Source organism: Lipomyces arxii (assembly GCF_038497795.1).
Source record: "Lipomyces arxii strain Phaff 12-163 unplaced genomic scaffold V1512scaffold_16, whole genome shotgun sequence".
NCBI lineage: Eukaryota > Fungi > Ascomycota > Lipomycetes > Lipomycetales > Lipomycetaceae > Lipomyces > Lipomyces arxii.
Genome location: NW_027117715.1, coordinates 99788 through 116685, shown reverse-complemented (window position 1 = coordinate 116685; position 16898 = coordinate 99788). Strand labels below are relative to the sequence as shown.

General features: G+C 42.8%; 7 protein-coding genes across 7 annotated transcripts; 4 read left to right on the top strand and 3 right to left on the bottom strand.

Annotated features, from left to right (window-relative positions):
* Nucleotides 1-267: 267 nt before the first annotated feature.
* V1512DRAFT_265938 (fungal-specific transcription factor domain-containing protein) lies at nucleotides 268-2959 on the top strand. Its single transcript, XM_066916999.1, has 2 exons — nucleotides 268-850; nucleotides 904-2959. Exons 1-2 carry the CDS (start codon nucleotides 609-611, stop codon nucleotides 2927-2929), a joined length of 2268 nt encoding a protein of 755 aa, XP_066770175.1. The 5' UTR covers nucleotides 268-608; the 3' UTR covers nucleotides 2930-2959.
* V1512DRAFT_292482 (fungal-specific transcription factor domain-containing protein) lies at nucleotides 2569-5696 on the bottom strand. The gene is made up of 3 exons (XM_066918298.1): nucleotides 5495-5696; nucleotides 4721-5448; nucleotides 2569-4666 (listed from the first exon to the last, which is right to left on the bottom strand). The coding sequence occupies exons 1-3, from the start codon at nucleotides 5628-5630 to the stop codon at nucleotides 2957-2959; spliced, it is 2574 nt and encodes an 857-aa protein (XP_066770174.1). The 5' UTR covers nucleotides 5631-5696; the 3' UTR covers nucleotides 2569-2956.
* Nucleotides 5697-5857: 161 nt separating this feature from the next.
* Nucleotides 5858-6888, bottom strand: V1512DRAFT_280215 (aldo/keto reductase; the record flags this gene model as incomplete). Its single annotated transcript, XM_066917987.1, has 2 exons — nucleotides 5858-6767; nucleotides 6820-6888. 2 exons carry the CDS (start codon nucleotides 6886-6888, stop codon nucleotides 5865-5867), a joined length of 972 nt encoding a protein of 323 aa, XP_066770173.1. The 3' UTR covers nucleotides 5858-5864.
* A 45-nt stretch (nucleotides 6889-6933) lies between these two features.
* V1512DRAFT_48948 (uncharacterized protein) lies at nucleotides 6934-10642 on the top strand. The gene is made up of 2 exons (XM_066918413.1): nucleotides 6934-9365; nucleotides 9411-10642. The coding sequence occupies exons 1-2, from the start codon at nucleotides 7353-7355 to the stop codon at nucleotides 10521-10523; spliced, it is 3126 nt and encodes a 1041-aa protein (XP_066770172.1). The 5' UTR covers nucleotides 6934-7352; the 3' UTR covers nucleotides 10524-10642.
* Nucleotides 10515-11360, bottom strand: V1512DRAFT_265930 (uncharacterized protein). The gene is made up of 2 exons (XM_066916998.1): nucleotides 11128-11360; nucleotides 10515-11075 (listed from the first exon to the last, which is right to left on the bottom strand). Exons 1-2 carry the CDS (start codon nucleotides 11288-11290, stop codon nucleotides 10813-10815), a joined length of 426 nt encoding a protein of 141 aa, XP_066770171.1. The 5' UTR covers nucleotides 11291-11360; the 3' UTR covers nucleotides 10515-10812.
* A 1346-nt stretch (nucleotides 11361-12706) lies between these two features.
* Nucleotides 12707-13121, top strand: V1512DRAFT_249101 (splicing factor 3B, subunit 5; the record flags this gene model as incomplete). The annotated part of the gene is made up of 4 exons (XM_066914597.1): nucleotides 12707-12709; nucleotides 12755-12837; nucleotides 12887-13010; nucleotides 13062-13121. The coding sequence occupies 4 exons, from the start codon at nucleotides 12707-12709 to the stop codon at nucleotides 13119-13121; spliced, it is 270 nt and encodes an 89-aa protein (XP_066770170.1).
* A 3182-nt stretch (nucleotides 13122-16303) lies between these two features.
* On the top strand, nucleotides 16304-16687 carry V1512DRAFT_254514 (uncharacterized protein; the record flags this gene model as incomplete). Its single annotated transcript, XM_066914776.1, has 1 exon — nucleotides 16304-16687. One exon carries the CDS (start codon nucleotides 16304-16306, stop codon nucleotides 16685-16687), a length of 384 nt encoding a protein of 127 aa, XP_066770169.1.
* Nucleotides 16688-16898: the final 211 nt, after the last annotated feature.

Below are 16898 nucleotides of genomic sequence, written 5' to 3'. Positions count from 1 at the left end.
CACAGACCAAAAGTGGCCGACGGCGAAAAAAAGGTGTAGGTTAAAATCAATAAACTTCGACCATTCAAAAGCTTTGATGCCTTTTTCTTTCGCTCATCTCCGCGTGTGTGAAGCTGGAAGCAGGAACGATCAAAATGCTGTAGATAAGATAAGAGATTGAAAACTTTAATTTTCTAATAAATTAAAAATAAGGGTATTGTAGTAGCATGTAACCCTGAAACCTAAAGTTGAAACCTAAACAGTGAAGCTGAACCATGCTGCGCCTAAAACAACCCGCACACGTTAAAGGATCTTCAACGCATTCAGCAGTTGTCATAATGAAGAATTAATTTTAGAGCTTTTAATTTATTACTAAATAATTATACTTACTAGCAATTATAAGCATTTATTTTGCGAATATGAAGTGATGTGACTAAAAAACACTGTTTTTATTTTGGTGAACATAATGCATAAGAGTTTAATAAGAAATCCTTTCTATTATCTGAAATCTCACTACCAGAACAATGCTCAAGGCGACCGGGTCAGTCAACTCTACTGCCATCGACATCATATGTTCTAATTAATACGATTTCTTTCCTTATTACCCCCAAATTGCTTAAATAATCTTAATGTGCGCAGCCGACCCTGCGCTTTTAGAGTCGTCTGTTGTATCTCACGTTACTTCTACTAATGCTACTACGGACGACACTAATCAGTCGATGATTCGAGGCCACGAGATCCGGTCTGAAAGTGCAGCTTCAACCGGGACTGGGCTGTCACCAAGTCCTGATTCAACTCAACCGCCGAGAAAACAGAGAAAGGTGCATCTCCAGAGACAGCGTGTGAGTCGAGCATGTGATAATTGCAAACGGTGCGTTGTTTTGATACAGATGTACTGTTAAATATGCTAACTATGGATTAAAGCAAAAAGACACGATGTAGTGGAAATCTACCATGTGTCAGATGCGTACAGCTGGGACTGGGCTGTGAGTTTACAGCTGAGTATCATCGTGGTAGACCACCATCGCCAGAGTGGAGTGGTCTCGAAGTTCAAAGTTCTGCTCAAAAACATAAATTGTCCAGATTATCGCGAGAAACGACATCGAGTGCAAGTCCGCTCGAAAACATTACACAAGTTCAAGACCGAGAAACAGAGGAAGAGGAAGAAGACGAAAATTTTGAGAAAACGGACGGGCCTGAATACATTGCAAACTTGCGAGTCCATCTCAACGGTGGATCAACGCGAAATTCCCCAGAACCACCTCAATTGGATTCTTCCGGCCAATATGTGGGCTCCTCTTCCGGTATTTCTTTTCTCATGCGAGTTCAAAAAAGACTTCGTGATATAAAACTACCAAATCAGAGCTCTTCGATACTTACGTTTGGAGATCCAGAATTACCAAAAGCTAGCAATGCAGGTTGTTTCATATTACCTCCTAAAGCGGAAGGCAAAACAATGATTGATTTCTACTTCTCGTATGCTATGCCAACATACAGATTTCTACACAGACCTACAGTTGAACGATGGCTTGAAGATTTTTACGATCTATTCGATAGTACTCAATTGTCCGAAGGTGCACGAGAGCATTTTGCAATAATAATCATGTTATTTGCTCATTCAAAAAAGTATCCTGGCTTCGCAAAACATAAAGACAGCAGTGCGCTGTACTTTCATGCCGCTGAACAGCAACTCAAATTGGAGACCGGTCGTCCTCGCCTAACAAGTGTGCAGGCGCGCTTGTGTCAGTGCTACTATTTATTGTCTTGCTCGCGCATTAATCATTGCCGAAGTCTTTTTGGAACAATGGCACATCTGATCCAAGCATTAGGGTTGCACAGACGCCAAAAATCCATCACAGCCCCAGCCGATTCGATCGAGCAAGAGTGTCGCAAGCGTGCCTTTTGGTGCGCGTATGGTTTGGATAAATATCTCAGTGTCGTTCTCGGTCGACCGAGTATATTCCACGACGAGGATATTGACCAAGATCTTCCTGCTCTTGTCAACGACGAAGATTTGAGCCAAACCGAAATCAGGCTCAGCAATTACAAAGCAGTCAACTGTGTCATGCTCGCTCCGGTCTTGCACGCCACTTTAATGCGGACCGTTTCTGGAATTCTACGAGATTTATACTCCATTCGCAAAGTCAATTATTCAGACCGTGTCGCAATGAGCGAACGATACACGCGTGACCTCAAAAACTGGCGACAAAGTCTTCCTGCGTTCCTGGACCCACTCAGAGTACAGCCATCGCTTCTCATGTCGTTGCTCCAGCGACAAAGTCAGATGCTTACTCTTGCATACTCACATGCGGTCATCCTTGTCAACCGGCCTTTCCTGCTTCCAAGTTTTGCGTCACTCAGTCCAAGTGCAATGCAGCAACGCAGTAGCAATCTTGAACATGAAAACGCAGTTAAAGAATGTGTGTCTGCGGCACTAATGGTTGTCGAACTTTTGGATGATCTGACCGAGCACGCGCAGTTTTTCTCTGCTCTGTGGTTCACGCAATACGTCGCGTTTTGCGCGGTGGTTGTTTTGTACGTCTACGCAATCCAATGTCGTTCAGAGGGCAGACCGAACTGGCAGCAGGCGCTGGAACCAGCCATGAAATGTCAAGCCCAGATCAAAATCGCCGGCGAAGATAACAACAGTCTGGCTTGCAGATACGCTGTTGTTCTTGAAGAACTCCGAGTGGAAGTCATTCGCGATCGCAATCCACGACCGCTACCGGATGAAATGCTGCGACAAATGGCAATGCCGATACCGCCCATGCAACCTGAGCCACAACACCTGTACAGCGCATACGACATGAATGCTCCAATGATGAACTCACAGCAAATGCAGGCCGCGGCTGCGCTTGAAAACGGGGTACCAGGCACATTCATTGATGATTTGACAAGTTGGGAAAATTTTGATACATTGGTAATGGATTTTATCGGTAATATTCCTTAGTTAATAATCTGTACAATATTTCAACCATCATGACCGAACGGGGATCTCGCACGCCAATCGATGGCAATGGTATGCGGCCTCTTCACCGAGTAAAGTCCAGCGGCAATTTTTAAACATGTTTCCAGCATACGTCATTAGTCCAATAGTGCAGTTCCTGGTCTGTAGAGTAGGTATGTCCACCGGGTCAGAGATTGCTAAAAGCGACTCAAGATAACGCTCCATGTCATCACTCGCTTTCCACGCTGCGGCGTCTACTGGTCGCTGACTCCGGAATGATCGCGGTGCTAACCCATTTACCACGCTTTGTGATGCAGAGGACGCGCCAGATGAAGACGAAGCAGACGGTGGAGCAGTCATTGAGAGTATGTAGTCAGAATACTTACGGCTGCAATTTTCCATTGCATACCCATATGCCCAGAGTACCAGACACGCAACATATATGCACCACGGTCGATGTAACACAATGTCTGAATCGGCCGAGTATGTAGTCTGTCCCAGGAATGCACCAGACACAAGTCGAGAAGCATGCCACACAGAAATACTAGATCCTGGCGAGCGAGCCCAAACCTTCATTGATTCTTCTGCCCTGAGCCAGTCTTGTGCTCGGATTGGACGGCCGAGCACATTAGAAAGGCCAGCATAAACATGCAGTTGTAGAACGTCAGTGTAAATCCTGATAATCCCTAGTCTGTGTAGCGATGATGACGCAAGGATGTATGGTATTCCGCTAGCAGACGGGTTCTCAGACTCTGACAAGTCAAATGCAAGTTTCCAAGTCTCAAATGCTTTGTATACTACAAGATCCCAATCTGCATTCAATTTTGATACAGGTTCCGGAGTCGTGGCTCTCGATACCCGCGGCGTTGCTCGTGGTGTCGCATCTCTGCTCTGGTCCATGTCCTTCTTGTCCTTGGACGAGATACCTGAAATAATACCGCGTTGCCGCATTGTCCACGAAATAGAGAGAAGGCCGTGTAAAACAATGTATCTTCCAAACGGATTCAAACGTAACCGATTCCATCCATGCGACATCACCAGTTTGAGACTGGCGAAAAAAGTTGTGCAACGGCGTTTCGTATTCTTAACCAAGACTCCCCAAGTTTCTGAGTCAGCAGCATTCCACATGTTGTCATCGCAGGGCAGCTCGAGAGAGAGCTCATTGGCATACAAAGCTGGAGTATGTCCAAACATCTCTGCGTGTTGAATGTCAACTATAAAAGCAAAAAATGCAGTTCGAATGGTTGATTCGGTTTTGATCCATTGCTTCCAATGGCGTTCCAGTGTTGAAGATGGTTCAGGGCCAGACCCGTCATCTGCTAGCTCAGGATTGACCAAAGATGATCCACGACGCATAAGCGTGATGAGTGTGCCATGGAAAACATGCGACATTTCGTGCAAGTGCCTGTTAGCCACAATCTTTTCAAACATCTCGCCGAGTAGCAGAGTTTGGAACACCCAAAGTTTTGCCGGAGGAACAAAATCAGGACAGCTGTAAACCAGTGCACGCAAATGCAAATGAAGCTTGATTGCCATTTCGGCGGCACTTTGGTCTGGGTCATATTTCGTACCTAAGGTGAAAATTGCCACCAGTAAATGAGGAGGCAGAGTGTTCGGATCGGATGTTGGTTTGTGCAAAATTGGATACTGGGGGTGAAAGTTTCGCCAATATAAATGTACCCAAGATGAGACGGTTTGACAATTCATTTGGGGATAATCCGCCAAATCGGGAATAACGTTCTAATTATTAGTATTCTACACGAAATTCAGCAGTTGACTAGCAGTTGAACTTACAGCGTAGATATCAAAAACCCCATTCAATGTCTCTGGTGAAACTAGCTCACCATGTTGAGGTGGGGAAGGTAAAGACACAAATCCAAATTCGGAACCGGGAAGAATAGCAAACGTGGACGAATCTATTGGCAGTGATGCTGTAGTTCCAATTGAACCTTCAGAACCGGCACCATCGCCGTTACAGTTCTCGTCAAGAAGCCAGTTTGTAAATCTGTCATCAAAAGGAAAATTAGAAAAATCGAGTACATTTTCACCAAAGACTGGTATCATGTCCACTGAAAAATTTGTATCCATCCCTATTTTTGATTCAATCGCGTCGATATCTTGCACGTTATGTAATTTTTCAATGCTACCGTCATTGTCTATGTCATTGATGGTATCAAGATTTTCAATCGAATTTGTAGGTAGAGAGGTTATCAACGGGATTTCAGAACTTGCCACATCCGATAATCGGCGTATCGTTTCTTGCATTTCATCAGCAGCATCAGCAGGAGAAGTTCTCGAAACAGCCGGTATGGTAGACGAAGACCCATTAAACGCAGAAGGATCGGTATCATCAGAGTCTGTGTTATTTTGAGGTGGCGATGCATTTTGTTCGGTTGAAATTTTGCGTTTGCGGCCCCGAGGGGCAGATGAAGAATGAGATGGCATATGACGTCGGAGCAAATCGCCTCGGACAAATAACTTTGAACATGTTGGACAAGAGAATCGACGTGCAACAGGGTTATCTTGCTAGTTTAGTATTGTTTCAACGAACACTGTGAAATGACATACGATTCAGTTTATGCCTAGTAAGATGTTCCAGACGGTTATAGCTGCGATCACAACCGTCATAGTCACAAGCGTACTTATGGCCTGAAGATATTGAATGTGTCCGTAAAGACTGTGGACTTTGACTTATTGTAGTCATTGTGAGATAAAAGTCATTTAGTGTGTGTACAACAAAGTGAACTACTCGATTCTGGTGGAAGTTGCTCCACTTTTCGTAGTTAACAAATAACCGCTAGAAACTAAAATGCGGAGTCTTGCCCTAACCCAATGCCACTATTTCCGGTTAACGTAAGCAGCCTACATTTTACATTTTACTAATTTAAACCCTAAAATTCACTAAAATTGATTCGTCATTTGACTGTGCCTATTTAAACTATTTACGAGCAGCGACACGATCTTGTGCAAGTTTCTTCGCAATTTTGGTGACCTCTTCTTGTCCAACTTCTCCAAAAACGTCGTACCCCCATCTAACCGGGAAATTCATGCGTTGATGCTTCTCCAGCGCGTTAATTTTCTTCATGTCTTCATCTGACAGGATAAAGTCTTGGAAATTAGAAACGATGCGTGCAGGAGTGACGGATTTGGGAAGAACAACAGTACCACGCTGAACTGCCCACGATACAAGGACTTGAGCTGGGTCACGTCCGAGTCTAGAAGCAATTTCAAGCACAACCGCATCATCTACAACCCTAGGGATGTTATAAATGTTGTTACCAAGTGGACTATAGCCAGTCACCACAATGTTGTGGTCTTTGCAAAACTGCAATAACTCCACTTGTTGCAAATATGGATGCGCTTCAACTTGGTTAACAGCAGGTGGAATAGAGGCCTCTTGGAGTAGCTCCTTCAATTTGGCAATGTTGAAATTAGAGACACCAATTGATCGCACTTTTTTGTCGGCGACTAATTTTTCAAATGCACGCCAAGTTGTTAGAATACTAACGTCATCAAGCAGAAATTCGTCTGTCACTGGATCAGTAGGAAATGGCTTATCACTGGGCACAAAAGCAACTGGCCAATGAATTAGATACAAGTCAAGGTAGTCCAGTTGAAGATCCGCAAGTGTTTTATTGACCGCTTTCTCAACTTCTTCTGGGCGATGTCCAGTATTCCACAATTTAGACGTCACAAAGATTTCCTCTCGAGGAACTCCACTGGCTTTGATTCCTCGACCGACTTCAGTTTCATTTTCATAAGCTGCCGCAGCGTCAATGTGTCTATACCCAGTTTTGAGTGCACATTCTACTGCTTTTTCTACTGCAAATGGTTCTGATTGCTATTGATTATTAATTTCAATATTTATTATTTGATCAAATTCTAAATCATACCCAAGTACCGAGGCCAACAGCCGGGATTTCGTAGCCTGAGCTTAGTTTGAATGTTCTCTTTAAAGCCATTTTTTTCAACTGATTTTTGCAACCCAGGGTTTCTCTTTTTTCAACTTGTTCAACTTGTTCATTCCTTATAATCCAAAGCCTTTATTGTTGTCCGTTCTTTTTCAATGCGGGATGAATCTAACGATTTTTTGTTTAAAGTGGGATGCTTTTCCGCTCAGGGGTGATTTATCCGTTTCAGGGGTGTGCACGGAAAAGCAGAAACCTCCCCCGCATTATGTGTGAGCCGCACATGGCACATCGCCTGCACTTGTCTAATCTTCTTACCTGTCTGACCTGTCTGACCTTTCTGGCCTGTCTTTCCCCACCCTTGCCATATACGGAGATGCCCAGGACGGTGTAGTGGAAACCTCGGAAAAGCAATAAATGGATGTGTTGCGTGGATCATTAACAGAGCGCGTTTATTTAGAGCAGCGAATCTCCTTCGTGAAATCTGCTTGGCATAACAAAACGTCTCTTTCGCTGAAATGCCTGCTTTAGTCGAGAGTGTGGTGAATACTACGCCTGCAGTCAAACCTGACTCTGCTCATATTGAAGAGCGTCCTCTCTTCACTGTTGACGACCTTATTCGCTCTCGTGCTCAATCTTCAAATATACCTATTCTTGCTTATCCATCATCGGCAGATGCATTGACTGAGTACACTCATTATACTGCAGCTCAGCTGAGTGAGTTTGCGGATGAAGCAGCAAGAAAGTACATCAGCAATGGAATTACTGCAGCTGCTCCACTTGATTCTGCTACTCCTTCTGTTGTCGCGTTGCTTGCTCCTAGTGACATCGATTATATTGTTTCAGTCTTCGCTCTTGTTCGTTTGGGTTACGCAGTTTTGCTTCTTTCTAATAGATTGTCTGTCTATGCAATTGATTCACTTCTTGCAGCAACATCTTGCAAAATTGTTATCCATGCTCACCATTTCAGCGATGTTGTCGCCAAATCAACTGCGCCTGCAAGTCTTCCGTTGTTGACTCGTTCTCAATATGTTTCGCGTACTGGGGAGCCGTCGAAGTGGCCTTTGCGGTCTGCAGCGGATTTGGAAAAGACAGTGTTTATTATTCATTCTTCCGGTTCTACAGGTGTACCGAAGCCCATCTTTCAATCGAATAAGGCTGCGCTCAGCAACTATGCGTCGTCCTTTGAGATGAAAGCTTTTATTACGTTGCCATTGTATCACAATCATGGTATTTCTTCTTTTTTTCGTGCGGTATATGCAAACAAAGAAATTTATTTTTTCAACGCAAATCTGCCGCTTACAAGTCACAACTTGACGGCTGTTATGGAAGCTGTTCAACCTGAAATTTTCTACGGAGTGCCGTATGCTTTGAAGCTGTTGGGTGAAACTGAGAGAGGAATCGCATGTTTGCGTGATTGCAAGCTGGTACTATTTGGGGGTTCTAGCTGTCCGGATGATCTTGGAGATAGATTGGTTGACAATGGTGTTAACTTGGTTGGGCATTATGGGTCTACAGAAACTGGTCAGCTTATGACTTCATTTCGTCCTAATGGTGACAAAGCATGGAATTATCTTAGAGTCAACGATGCCGTCAAGCCATATCTGTTAATGGATGAGACCTCCCCTGGAAGCAATATTTATGAGTGTGTTAATCTTGATGGATGGAAATCAAAGGTTGTGTCCAATTCTGACAATCCACCAAATTCGTTTCGCACCAAAGATCTTTTCTCGCCTCATCCAACAATCCCGAATGCATGGAAGTATCTTGGCCGCATTGACGATCGTGTCACACTAATGAATGGTGAGAAGGTTTTGCCCATCCCAATTGAGCACCGCATTCGCGAGGACCCTAATGTTCACGAATGCATTGTTGTTGGTGTTGGAAAGTCAGCTCCTGGTCTTGTACTGATTCCGTCTATGAGTGCTGCCAATTTGTCGCCTGAAGAAGTTATTGATGCCGTTTGGCCTGCTATTGCGGATGCAAATTCTCGCGCCGAAGGGTTCTCTCAGATTGTACGCGACTTGGTTATGGTTTTTCCAGCAGATATCGATTATCCTCGCACAGACAAAGGTACCGTCATTCGTGCTGCTTTTTACAGCAAATTCAGCCACGAGATTGATGCTTTATTTCAAAAGTTTGAAGGTGGCGATGAGGAAGGTGACCTTGTTCTTCAGCTTGATGAATTGGAGAATTACTTGTTTGATTTGTTTGTCAACAAACTCGATGTTAAGCTCGACAACGCCACATCAGACTTCTATGCGTTTGGTGTGGACAGCTTGCAAGCAATTAGAGTATGGAGTATGCTCAAGCGCACCTTGGATCTTGGAGGAAACGGTGCTTCGCTCAGTCAGAACGTGGTATTTGAGCAACCAAACTGCAAAGCTTTGGCCGCGCATTTGCACAGTCTGAGGACCGGTGAAGACGTGCAGCAGGACGACGACATTGAGATCATGCACGAGCTTTATGCCAGGTACTCCTTCTTTAAGCCGCATGTTGCTGGCTCTATTACTCCCAAAGGAGAAACTCTGGTAAGCTAATTCTTTCTACTATTTTGGCAAAACCTAACTTGACAGATTATCACGGGTACAACCGGATCTTTGGGCGCGCACATCTTGGCACAATCTTTACCACTTGCTCATGTCACGAAGATTTACTGTCTTGTTCGGGCTAGTAATCCGGAGGAAGCGTATGCAAGAGTGCTTGAGAGTTTGTCGTCTCGCATGCTTGAGTTTGACTCTAGCCTGCTTTCTAAGATTTGTGCGTTGCCTGGTGATTTCAGCTTACCTACGCTTGGTTTACCTGATTCTGTGATTGACGAATTGATGAACACGTTGACTACTGTCATTCACTCCGCGTGGGCTGTTAATTTCAATATCGGTGTACGAAGCTTCGAGAAGTTTCATATAAACGGTGCGCATAACATCATTCAGTTGTGTTTGAATGTCAGAACCGTTTTGCCTGCCAAATTTTTTTTCTGTTCCTCTATTTCCACTGCAGCAGGAACGCCGCTGCCAGCCGTTATCAGAGAAGCACCTATTGATAAGTTTGAAAATGCACAGAATATGGGCTACGCACGGTCAAAACTGGTGACTGAGCATATTGTGCAAACTGCGGCAGAAACGTGTGGAATTCACGCTCGTGTGCTCCGTATTGGTCAAATTGTGGGAGACAGTAAGAATGGAGTATGGAACGACAGTGAGGCTATTCCACTGATGCTACGGTCTGCCCTCACACTCAAAGCTTTGCCTGCATTAGATGAGACGCCGAGCTGGCTGCCTGTGGATACGGTCGCTAGTGCCGCACTTCAGCTGTCGGGTGTGGTTGGTCAGATCCCTAATGATACGAGCAAGACGGTCTATCATATTACAAATCCCCATGTGTTCAGATGGACTGAGGATCTTCTCCCAGCACTCAAGGCAGCCGGTCTCGACTTCCGTGTTGTCAAGCAGCGCGAATGGGTCAAGTTATTGCGTGAAGGTGATCAAGACCCTATCCGTAACCCAACTGTAAAGCTTGTGAATTTCTTTCAGGAGAAGTATGATAACGACAGACCTGGTCGGCGAGGCCTTGTGTTTGAGACTCAAACTACAGAGGCAAATAGTCCAGCGATGAAGGCTTCTTCTGATCCTGTTTCTGCCGGGTTGATTTCTAAGTTTGTTGATAGGTGGCTTGAGAAGTGGGTTTGAAATTGTTGTGTTCTTTATTTAAGTTTTTGATTTGTTTACATTGGCTATTAAAACATGGATTTCGTATATGTATTTGCAAAATTGTTATCAATCGACGTTATGGAGACTCAAAATTAACGTAATAGGCTACAGAACGGCCATAATTTCCCACTAAATAATCTGCGAGCTCAGGTGTCCTGATGCACTTTGCGGATTTATCATGCGTAATGCTTAGCAGTAGTTCTTACTAAACATAATGATCAATGCATACTTGTACATTTTAACTTCGGAATGCATTGAAAGCGTCTTTTTATAATTTCATTGGCACTGTATTAGCATAGACTTGGTAGAACGTGATCTTTGGTTGTTCATCATCAACACCTCTCGCAAGCATCATTCGTGACATCCAATCGATCTTTGAAACACTATCGTCAAAAAACGTATATTCAACCGTTCCATAAAGAGCGTACTCGCCTACTTCTGCAAAGCTGGGCTGAAATGGGAAAACTTGAATCAACTCGTGATGTCGCTTGGCCACATTATTCCACATTCCTTTTCGCATTTCAAGAATTTCTGAAACAGTCAGTAGATAATTCCTTGCAATTTGTAAAAATAAAAAACATACCAGCAGCTCCAGTCGCAATATTTGATCCTACAATAAACGTCGCATTCTCGTCATATTGCGCAGTGTACTTGTCGTGCGCAGTTGGCGTATCGCTTACGATGAAAAAGTTGGCAAAAAAGTTCTTGATTTTGTCGTCAACGTACTCGTCGGGATATGCCGTCATGTCGAAGTCTATTAATGCGACCTATGTATCAAAACTAAACTACAAAATTAGCACTTTGAGATTTTTGATTTGTGATTCATTTTATGAGAGATCGACGTCAGCTATACCCTAATCCGCAATTGATGAGTTCCAAAGCTTTTCATATCTACTAGTGTTCAACTCTATTGCCAACTTCCACAATAGCATCGATAACTGTGTCTGGAACCTCAATAGCATGCCAATGACTTACACTGTCCAGTCCAATTACCTCTGCTTGAAGTCCATTTGCAAGAATTTCCGCACATCCTTCAAACGGAGAGGCGAAATCGTCATTTCCTTGCAGCAAGATGGTCGGTTTCCTAGTGCTCAATTTTGTAAAGTCCAGAGATGGGGATGTTGCAATGACATTACAAGTTGCATTATATACAGCCATACTTTGTCTTGAAATCAACTCGCGCACAAACGAGCGCATGGTCGGTGTTGATTTGCGTCCCAACGCAGCCTTTGGCACGGTATCGTATATGATTTCCAGTGAACCGGCCTCCTCTATTTCTTTGACACGCGTAATAAATCTATGTGACAGCGCTTTCGATGGATGGACTGGACCTAAAAGAACTAAGCCATTGACTAAATCGGGATGTTCGAGCGCTAGTAAGGTTGCCAGTAAGCCGTCCACTTTAGTGTCCTACCACAATAGCAGACGAGACCGACAAATATTCCATCAAATTGGCAATATCTTCAACCAGAGTCTCTGCAGTAAAGTCAAGGTTATCGGCGGAAAACGACTGACCACTGCCAGGTGTGTCCAGCAAAATGTGTTAGTGAGTTGGCGCGAGGGCATCTACAAGGTTGTAGTAGTAGTTATGAGACGATCCTAGTCCGTGAACAAAAACTACAGCAGGAGATGAATCTGAACCTGCTGTCGTATAGAACAGCTTTGTACCTGTCTGGAAGGTTGCAAATGGCATGTTTGGTGATGCCAGTTAGCTGATGATGACCTGTTAGTAGGGTTCGAGCACATTTAATCCTATTTCTACAGTGCAGATTTAACACAAACTACGTGTTTTACAACCGCCACAATATCTCTGGTGTGTAGTAACATATTTGACCAGTAAACTCTCGTTTTGTTCGTAATATTCTCTGGTTCAGTTCTAACTATGATGATCAGAGACCAGAAACTGCGCCTTTCAGGGTTCAGGGTCTAGATATTCAATTCAATTTACAACTTTATAGGCACTTCCAAATTTAGTCTTAGGTCTTTTGATGTTGCATCGAAGCATGCTGTGAAAGCGAAGCGCTATTTTACAATATGAAGCGATTGAGCAAGTCGTTTCGACGTCTTCTATGACATTAGTACAAGACCCTCGCTTTCGTCATCGCAAGAATTGCATTTTCACGGAAATGTTGTGTATTTGCTTTGGATATCCCACAATCACTATGGTAAGTAGTTTGACTAAGCTAATTTCGCCCGACTAATTTCTCTAGGCTGATAAGTTACGAGCTCAACAACAATTAGAGCAACTGCAGTCTCGATTTATTGGTGTTGGACACCCAGACACTACCAAGCAGTAAGCTGGTTGACATTTCAGATGGATTCAGTACTGACAAAAACTTTAGTGAATGGCTTTCAAACATACACCGAGATACGTATGCATCTTACATTGGTCATCCTGCAATGATGCAGCACTTCGCGGTGGCTTTGAATGAACCGCAAGAACGTGTTCGAGTCCAATTCATTGAGGTAGGCAGTTTTTACGCGAGCTTCACATACTTTTTTTATTAATATTTGTAGAAAATGGTGCAGCCATGTGGACCCCCTAAAGAAAAGGATGACATGACAATGGAAGAATAGATCAGTGAATGGGAAGGCAACATGTTATGCAATTGGCGTTTGGTATTTTGTACAGTACTTAGTAATCTCTTGTAAATTGACACTTTGAGATTATTCGGAATCATATACTAAGTGAAGCAATCACTCTAAATTTACCCATGTCGGGTAGTTCCGCGTTGTGACCACTGAGATTTTCAACTTCATTGTTACAGAGTAAGCTATTTTTTGCAATCCCGTTATTGCGAGTCACAATTGTGCACGAACAAAATAAGTTTGCTCGGCAGCTTTTTCTGCTATAAATGTAGTCTGACCTCACAGTGATGCTTATTGCAAATTGATATAGTGACGTCACTTTCTTCGCGCGTCGAGGTGGTTGACCAATTGTAAAGCATATTGGTAGCATATAACCAAATTCAACGTTGTCGATAATGCTCAATTCTCCTAAAGTGGCTCATAAGCGTACTTCCTTAGAAAAGTGGAGTCGGTAACAGCTGACAGTACATTCATTTTGGCGATCACGTTGATGGCTCTCTAATATAATTAGCCAGAGCAATGTTACTTGAGCTCACGTGAATGGAGGTCGTGGTTGTACATATGAGATCATTCTAAGACCAGATGAATATAAATATCGGGTCTCCGCCTCTATATGTAGAAATCATTGACAACATTGTCTATTTGAATACCAACTACATCAATCATGGCCGAATCACGCAGAACTATGGGAGGAAGTGGAAACCAGAAGAGTGGCTCGCAGACTACCGATGCGTCCAACAAATCTGGATCGCGCCAGTACGTCCAGCAGGGTGTCGACAAAGCTGAAGGCGCCATGGGAATGGACCAGAGAAACCAGTCCAAGACCGAGAGAGCTGCCGACGAAAAGGCCTCCAACTTTGCTTCTGGCCATATTGATTCTCAGTTTGGACAACAGCAGGGCAGAAAGTAAATTATTGTGTTAGTAACAATGCCTTCAGTGAAATTTGTACGAAAATAAGAGGCGCCTCAAAATTATTTTAAAATAAAAAGGTCGTAGTAAATAAAACTCATTTTACTGATTCTGATTAAGCCATGAATTCAAGTTGTGGAAATGCACACTTCCAAAGTTCTCAGTCTTGAGTAAACATAGACCGCGCTCTAATGTTCGCCTACAGACATTTTAAATGCGAAACTGTTGAACTATTTCCAATCGTTATTGCACAATATAAAAGGTAGTAATCACTGCATAATGAAATCTAACTAAAATTTGCCTGAGTTCTAATAAGTAAACAGTTTATATGGATTCTAAATTTCAATTTTTCCGACTTTCCTATGTTCCTACTCACCTATATCTTCAGCATTGATCTGGTTTAAACTTGTTTACAATAATTTACGCTAAACTATATCATCGGATCATCCGTAAGCGCATTCTGCAAAAAATCCTCTCGTGTTTGGTTCCTCGTATCTAACTAGGCGGTATAAGAACGACAAACTTTGGAGGTCCAAATGCGAGCCGCACTGTGGGAATAAAGCTCGAATTCTGCGGGTTAGGTTAAATGAGCATATTTCAGCTTTATGGAAAGGGTTTTTTTTTGAGCATCTAGCGACAATATTAGAGGCAAATATCACTTGTTTATTTTGATGAACACGGTCTATTTAAATTGTTACACGGACTATAATTTAGAGACGACGTCGACGTGTTTTTGTATCACGTTTTTGCCGAAATCCGGTTGCTCACTGTTCAATTTTTTTTAACATAAAGAATGTCCTCTGGTCTGGGCTTAAACAGATTAAATTACTTGCAAATACTTGAATTGAGTCAGATTTCTAATTATAAAATACACGTAGTTTACTATAGTAGCAGATAAGGAGAAATCCATCGGCATTTTAACAAAAACCATGATGTCACAAAACTTCGTAGCTTGAAATAACGTAGCAGCTTACTGACAATTTACTTTTTTATTCTTTCTTCTGGCTGGTATATTTGTCAATCTGGTCAGCAACCACGTTTGCAATTTTTGTATCACGGGCATCGTTCGCAGCAATGTTGAACTGCTTCTCGGCCATATTAATGCCAGTCTTGACATATCCAGCGGTAGCTGACGCTGCCTTTTGAGCTCCCTCGGTAGCTTCAGCACCAGCCGATGCAGTACTAGAGCCTGCGGAGGCAAGAGATGACTCTACTTTAGATGCGAGTCCTCCCAACGATGAAGTAAGTCCACTCTCGCCTTCCTTGTCTTGGTTACCGGAAACGAATGAGCTGATAAACGACATTATGATTGGTACTGTTCTTTGTAGTTGGGTGACTGTGGGCCTGCACCCTTTAAATACACTAAAACTGACGCGTTAATCTCATTTAACTGTAATCACGGGCGCCGTACCTGTCAGAGCGTTTGAGCCTATCAATTCGCTCGGACAGCGCCGCAAAGGGATCGGAGCCTTGAAACGGCTTTCTAGAACGGTGAACGCCATTCAACGTCATTTACGTTTTAGAGTTTAAACACTGGAACCGTCCCTTCATGGGAACATAATCGCTGTGTGAGCTGCGATTTGGGCCTGCATCATGATCTGTTGCACTGGGTACAGCAATCAATGCTACAATAGCACTACAAGTTCATCATCTAACGGTAGATATTTTCTGTATTAGATGATGAAGAGGGATGACAGTGGAGCTTCAGAGTCCTCTGCAGGTTAGGACGTATAAGACAAGACTTTCACATTTTTATAAAAGTTTTAGGTACAGCTATTTCGAGTCAAAACTTGCACTCATTGCGACGGTAAACAATGAAACTAACCATATCTGGCATCCCACCAAAGGGAACATGGATCGCTTTTTCCATCGTTTGCACCAACGCTGAGTGACAAGAGAGTAATATCAACGATGGCTGAAATGCCCTAAACTAGTTAGTTGAATTTAAGACGTTGTCGCGGCAACGTACGTATATATGCTATCGTATCACCGTCATCTTCAAAGGCAGTAAAAGTGACATTAAACAGCAATAACTGATTGACATCATCTGCTTCAAGCGCATTCTTGTTCATGCGCAGAATGTTAACTTCATTTGTTTCATTTGAAGCCTGTTTCAGATCCATAAACGATGATTGACAGTATCTTTGTCAATCTCAGCACTACCTGATGTACTGAGGTACATAGTTGAGAACATCGTGTACTCGAGAACATCGTGTACTCTTGACCTGCCCCCAATTTTACATGTTGGCAAATACCAGACATGGGAGCTTTAATATTGCCAGAAGACACAACTGGAAGAAAAGCTCCATTATTAGACGGCTTCCAGTTTGATTCAAGGTTTGAAGTATCAATAGCAACCTCCCAATGTGCAAAGTTATGTTGGGAATCTTTAAAGAACATTGGATTTGATAAAATATTGTTTGGTTCGACGCAAAAATTGAAACCCGAGAATGGAACTGCAAAATCAGTACTTGCTGATGGTGAAGCTGTTGCGGTAAAAACCGAGGTAGCAGTTGTAGATGGCCTAAGATCAGGAGCTATGTTATCGAAAACTGAAGCATTTGTCAATTTGATAGTATTAAGTAAATTATTATATTTAATAGTAGGTGTCCTTGATCTATTACCTATAGAATTATATAGGTAATTCATTACTTAATTCGGACTATATCTTCATCCCATATAAAATTTTAACTGTTAACAGTAAATATATAATATTATTAATTATAGACTTAAAGTCTCTTAAAAAAGGTATTGCTGACATTAAATTAGATATAACTGTAGCACCTAACAGAATATTGTAAAACACATTTATCAAAAGATTTATTTAAAATACCGATAAAATCATGAATAATTCT

What these genes read in the sequence shown, in the direction of transcription:
- V1512DRAFT_265938 (XM_066916999.1), top strand. Translation starts at nt 609, where the DNA reads ATGTGCGCAGCCGACCCTGCGCTTTTAGAGTCGTCTGTTGTATCTCAC. An exon ending in GCATGTGATAATTGCAAACG is followed by an intron (nt 851 to 903) that starts GTGCGTTGTTTT and finishes TATGGATTAAAG; the next exon opens with CAAAAAGACACGATGTAGTG.
- V1512DRAFT_292482 (XM_066918298.1), bottom strand. Translation starts at nt 5,630, where the DNA reads ATGACTACAATAAGTCAAAGTCCACAGTCTTTACGGACACATTCAATA. An exon ending in TACTAGGCATAAACTGAATC is followed by an intron (nt 5,449 to 5,494) that starts GTATGTCATTTC and finishes TAAACTAGCAAG; the next exon opens with ATAACCCTGTTGCACGTCGA. An exon ending in GGGTTTTTGATATCTACGCT is followed by an intron (nt 4,667 to 4,720) that starts GTAAGTTCAACT and finishes ACTAATAATTAG; the next exon opens with AACGTTATTCCCGATTTGGC.
- V1512DRAFT_48948 (XM_066918413.1), top strand. Translation starts at nt 7,353, where the DNA reads ATGCCTGCTTTAGTCGAGAGTGTGGTGAATACTACGCCTGCAGTCAAA. An exon ending in CTCCCAAAGGAGAAACTCTG is followed by an intron (nt 9,366 to 9,410) that starts GTAAGCTAATTC and finishes CTAACTTGACAG; the next exon opens with ATTATCACGGGTACAACCGG.
- V1512DRAFT_265930 (XM_066916998.1), bottom strand. Translation starts at nt 11,290, where the DNA reads ATGACGGCATATCCCGACGAGTACGTTGACGACAAAATCAAGAACTTT. An exon ending in TATTGCGACTGGAGCTGCTG is followed by an intron (nt 11,076 to 11,127) that starts GTATGTTTTTTA and finishes TGACTGTTTCAG; the next exon opens with AAATTCTTGAAATGCGAAAA.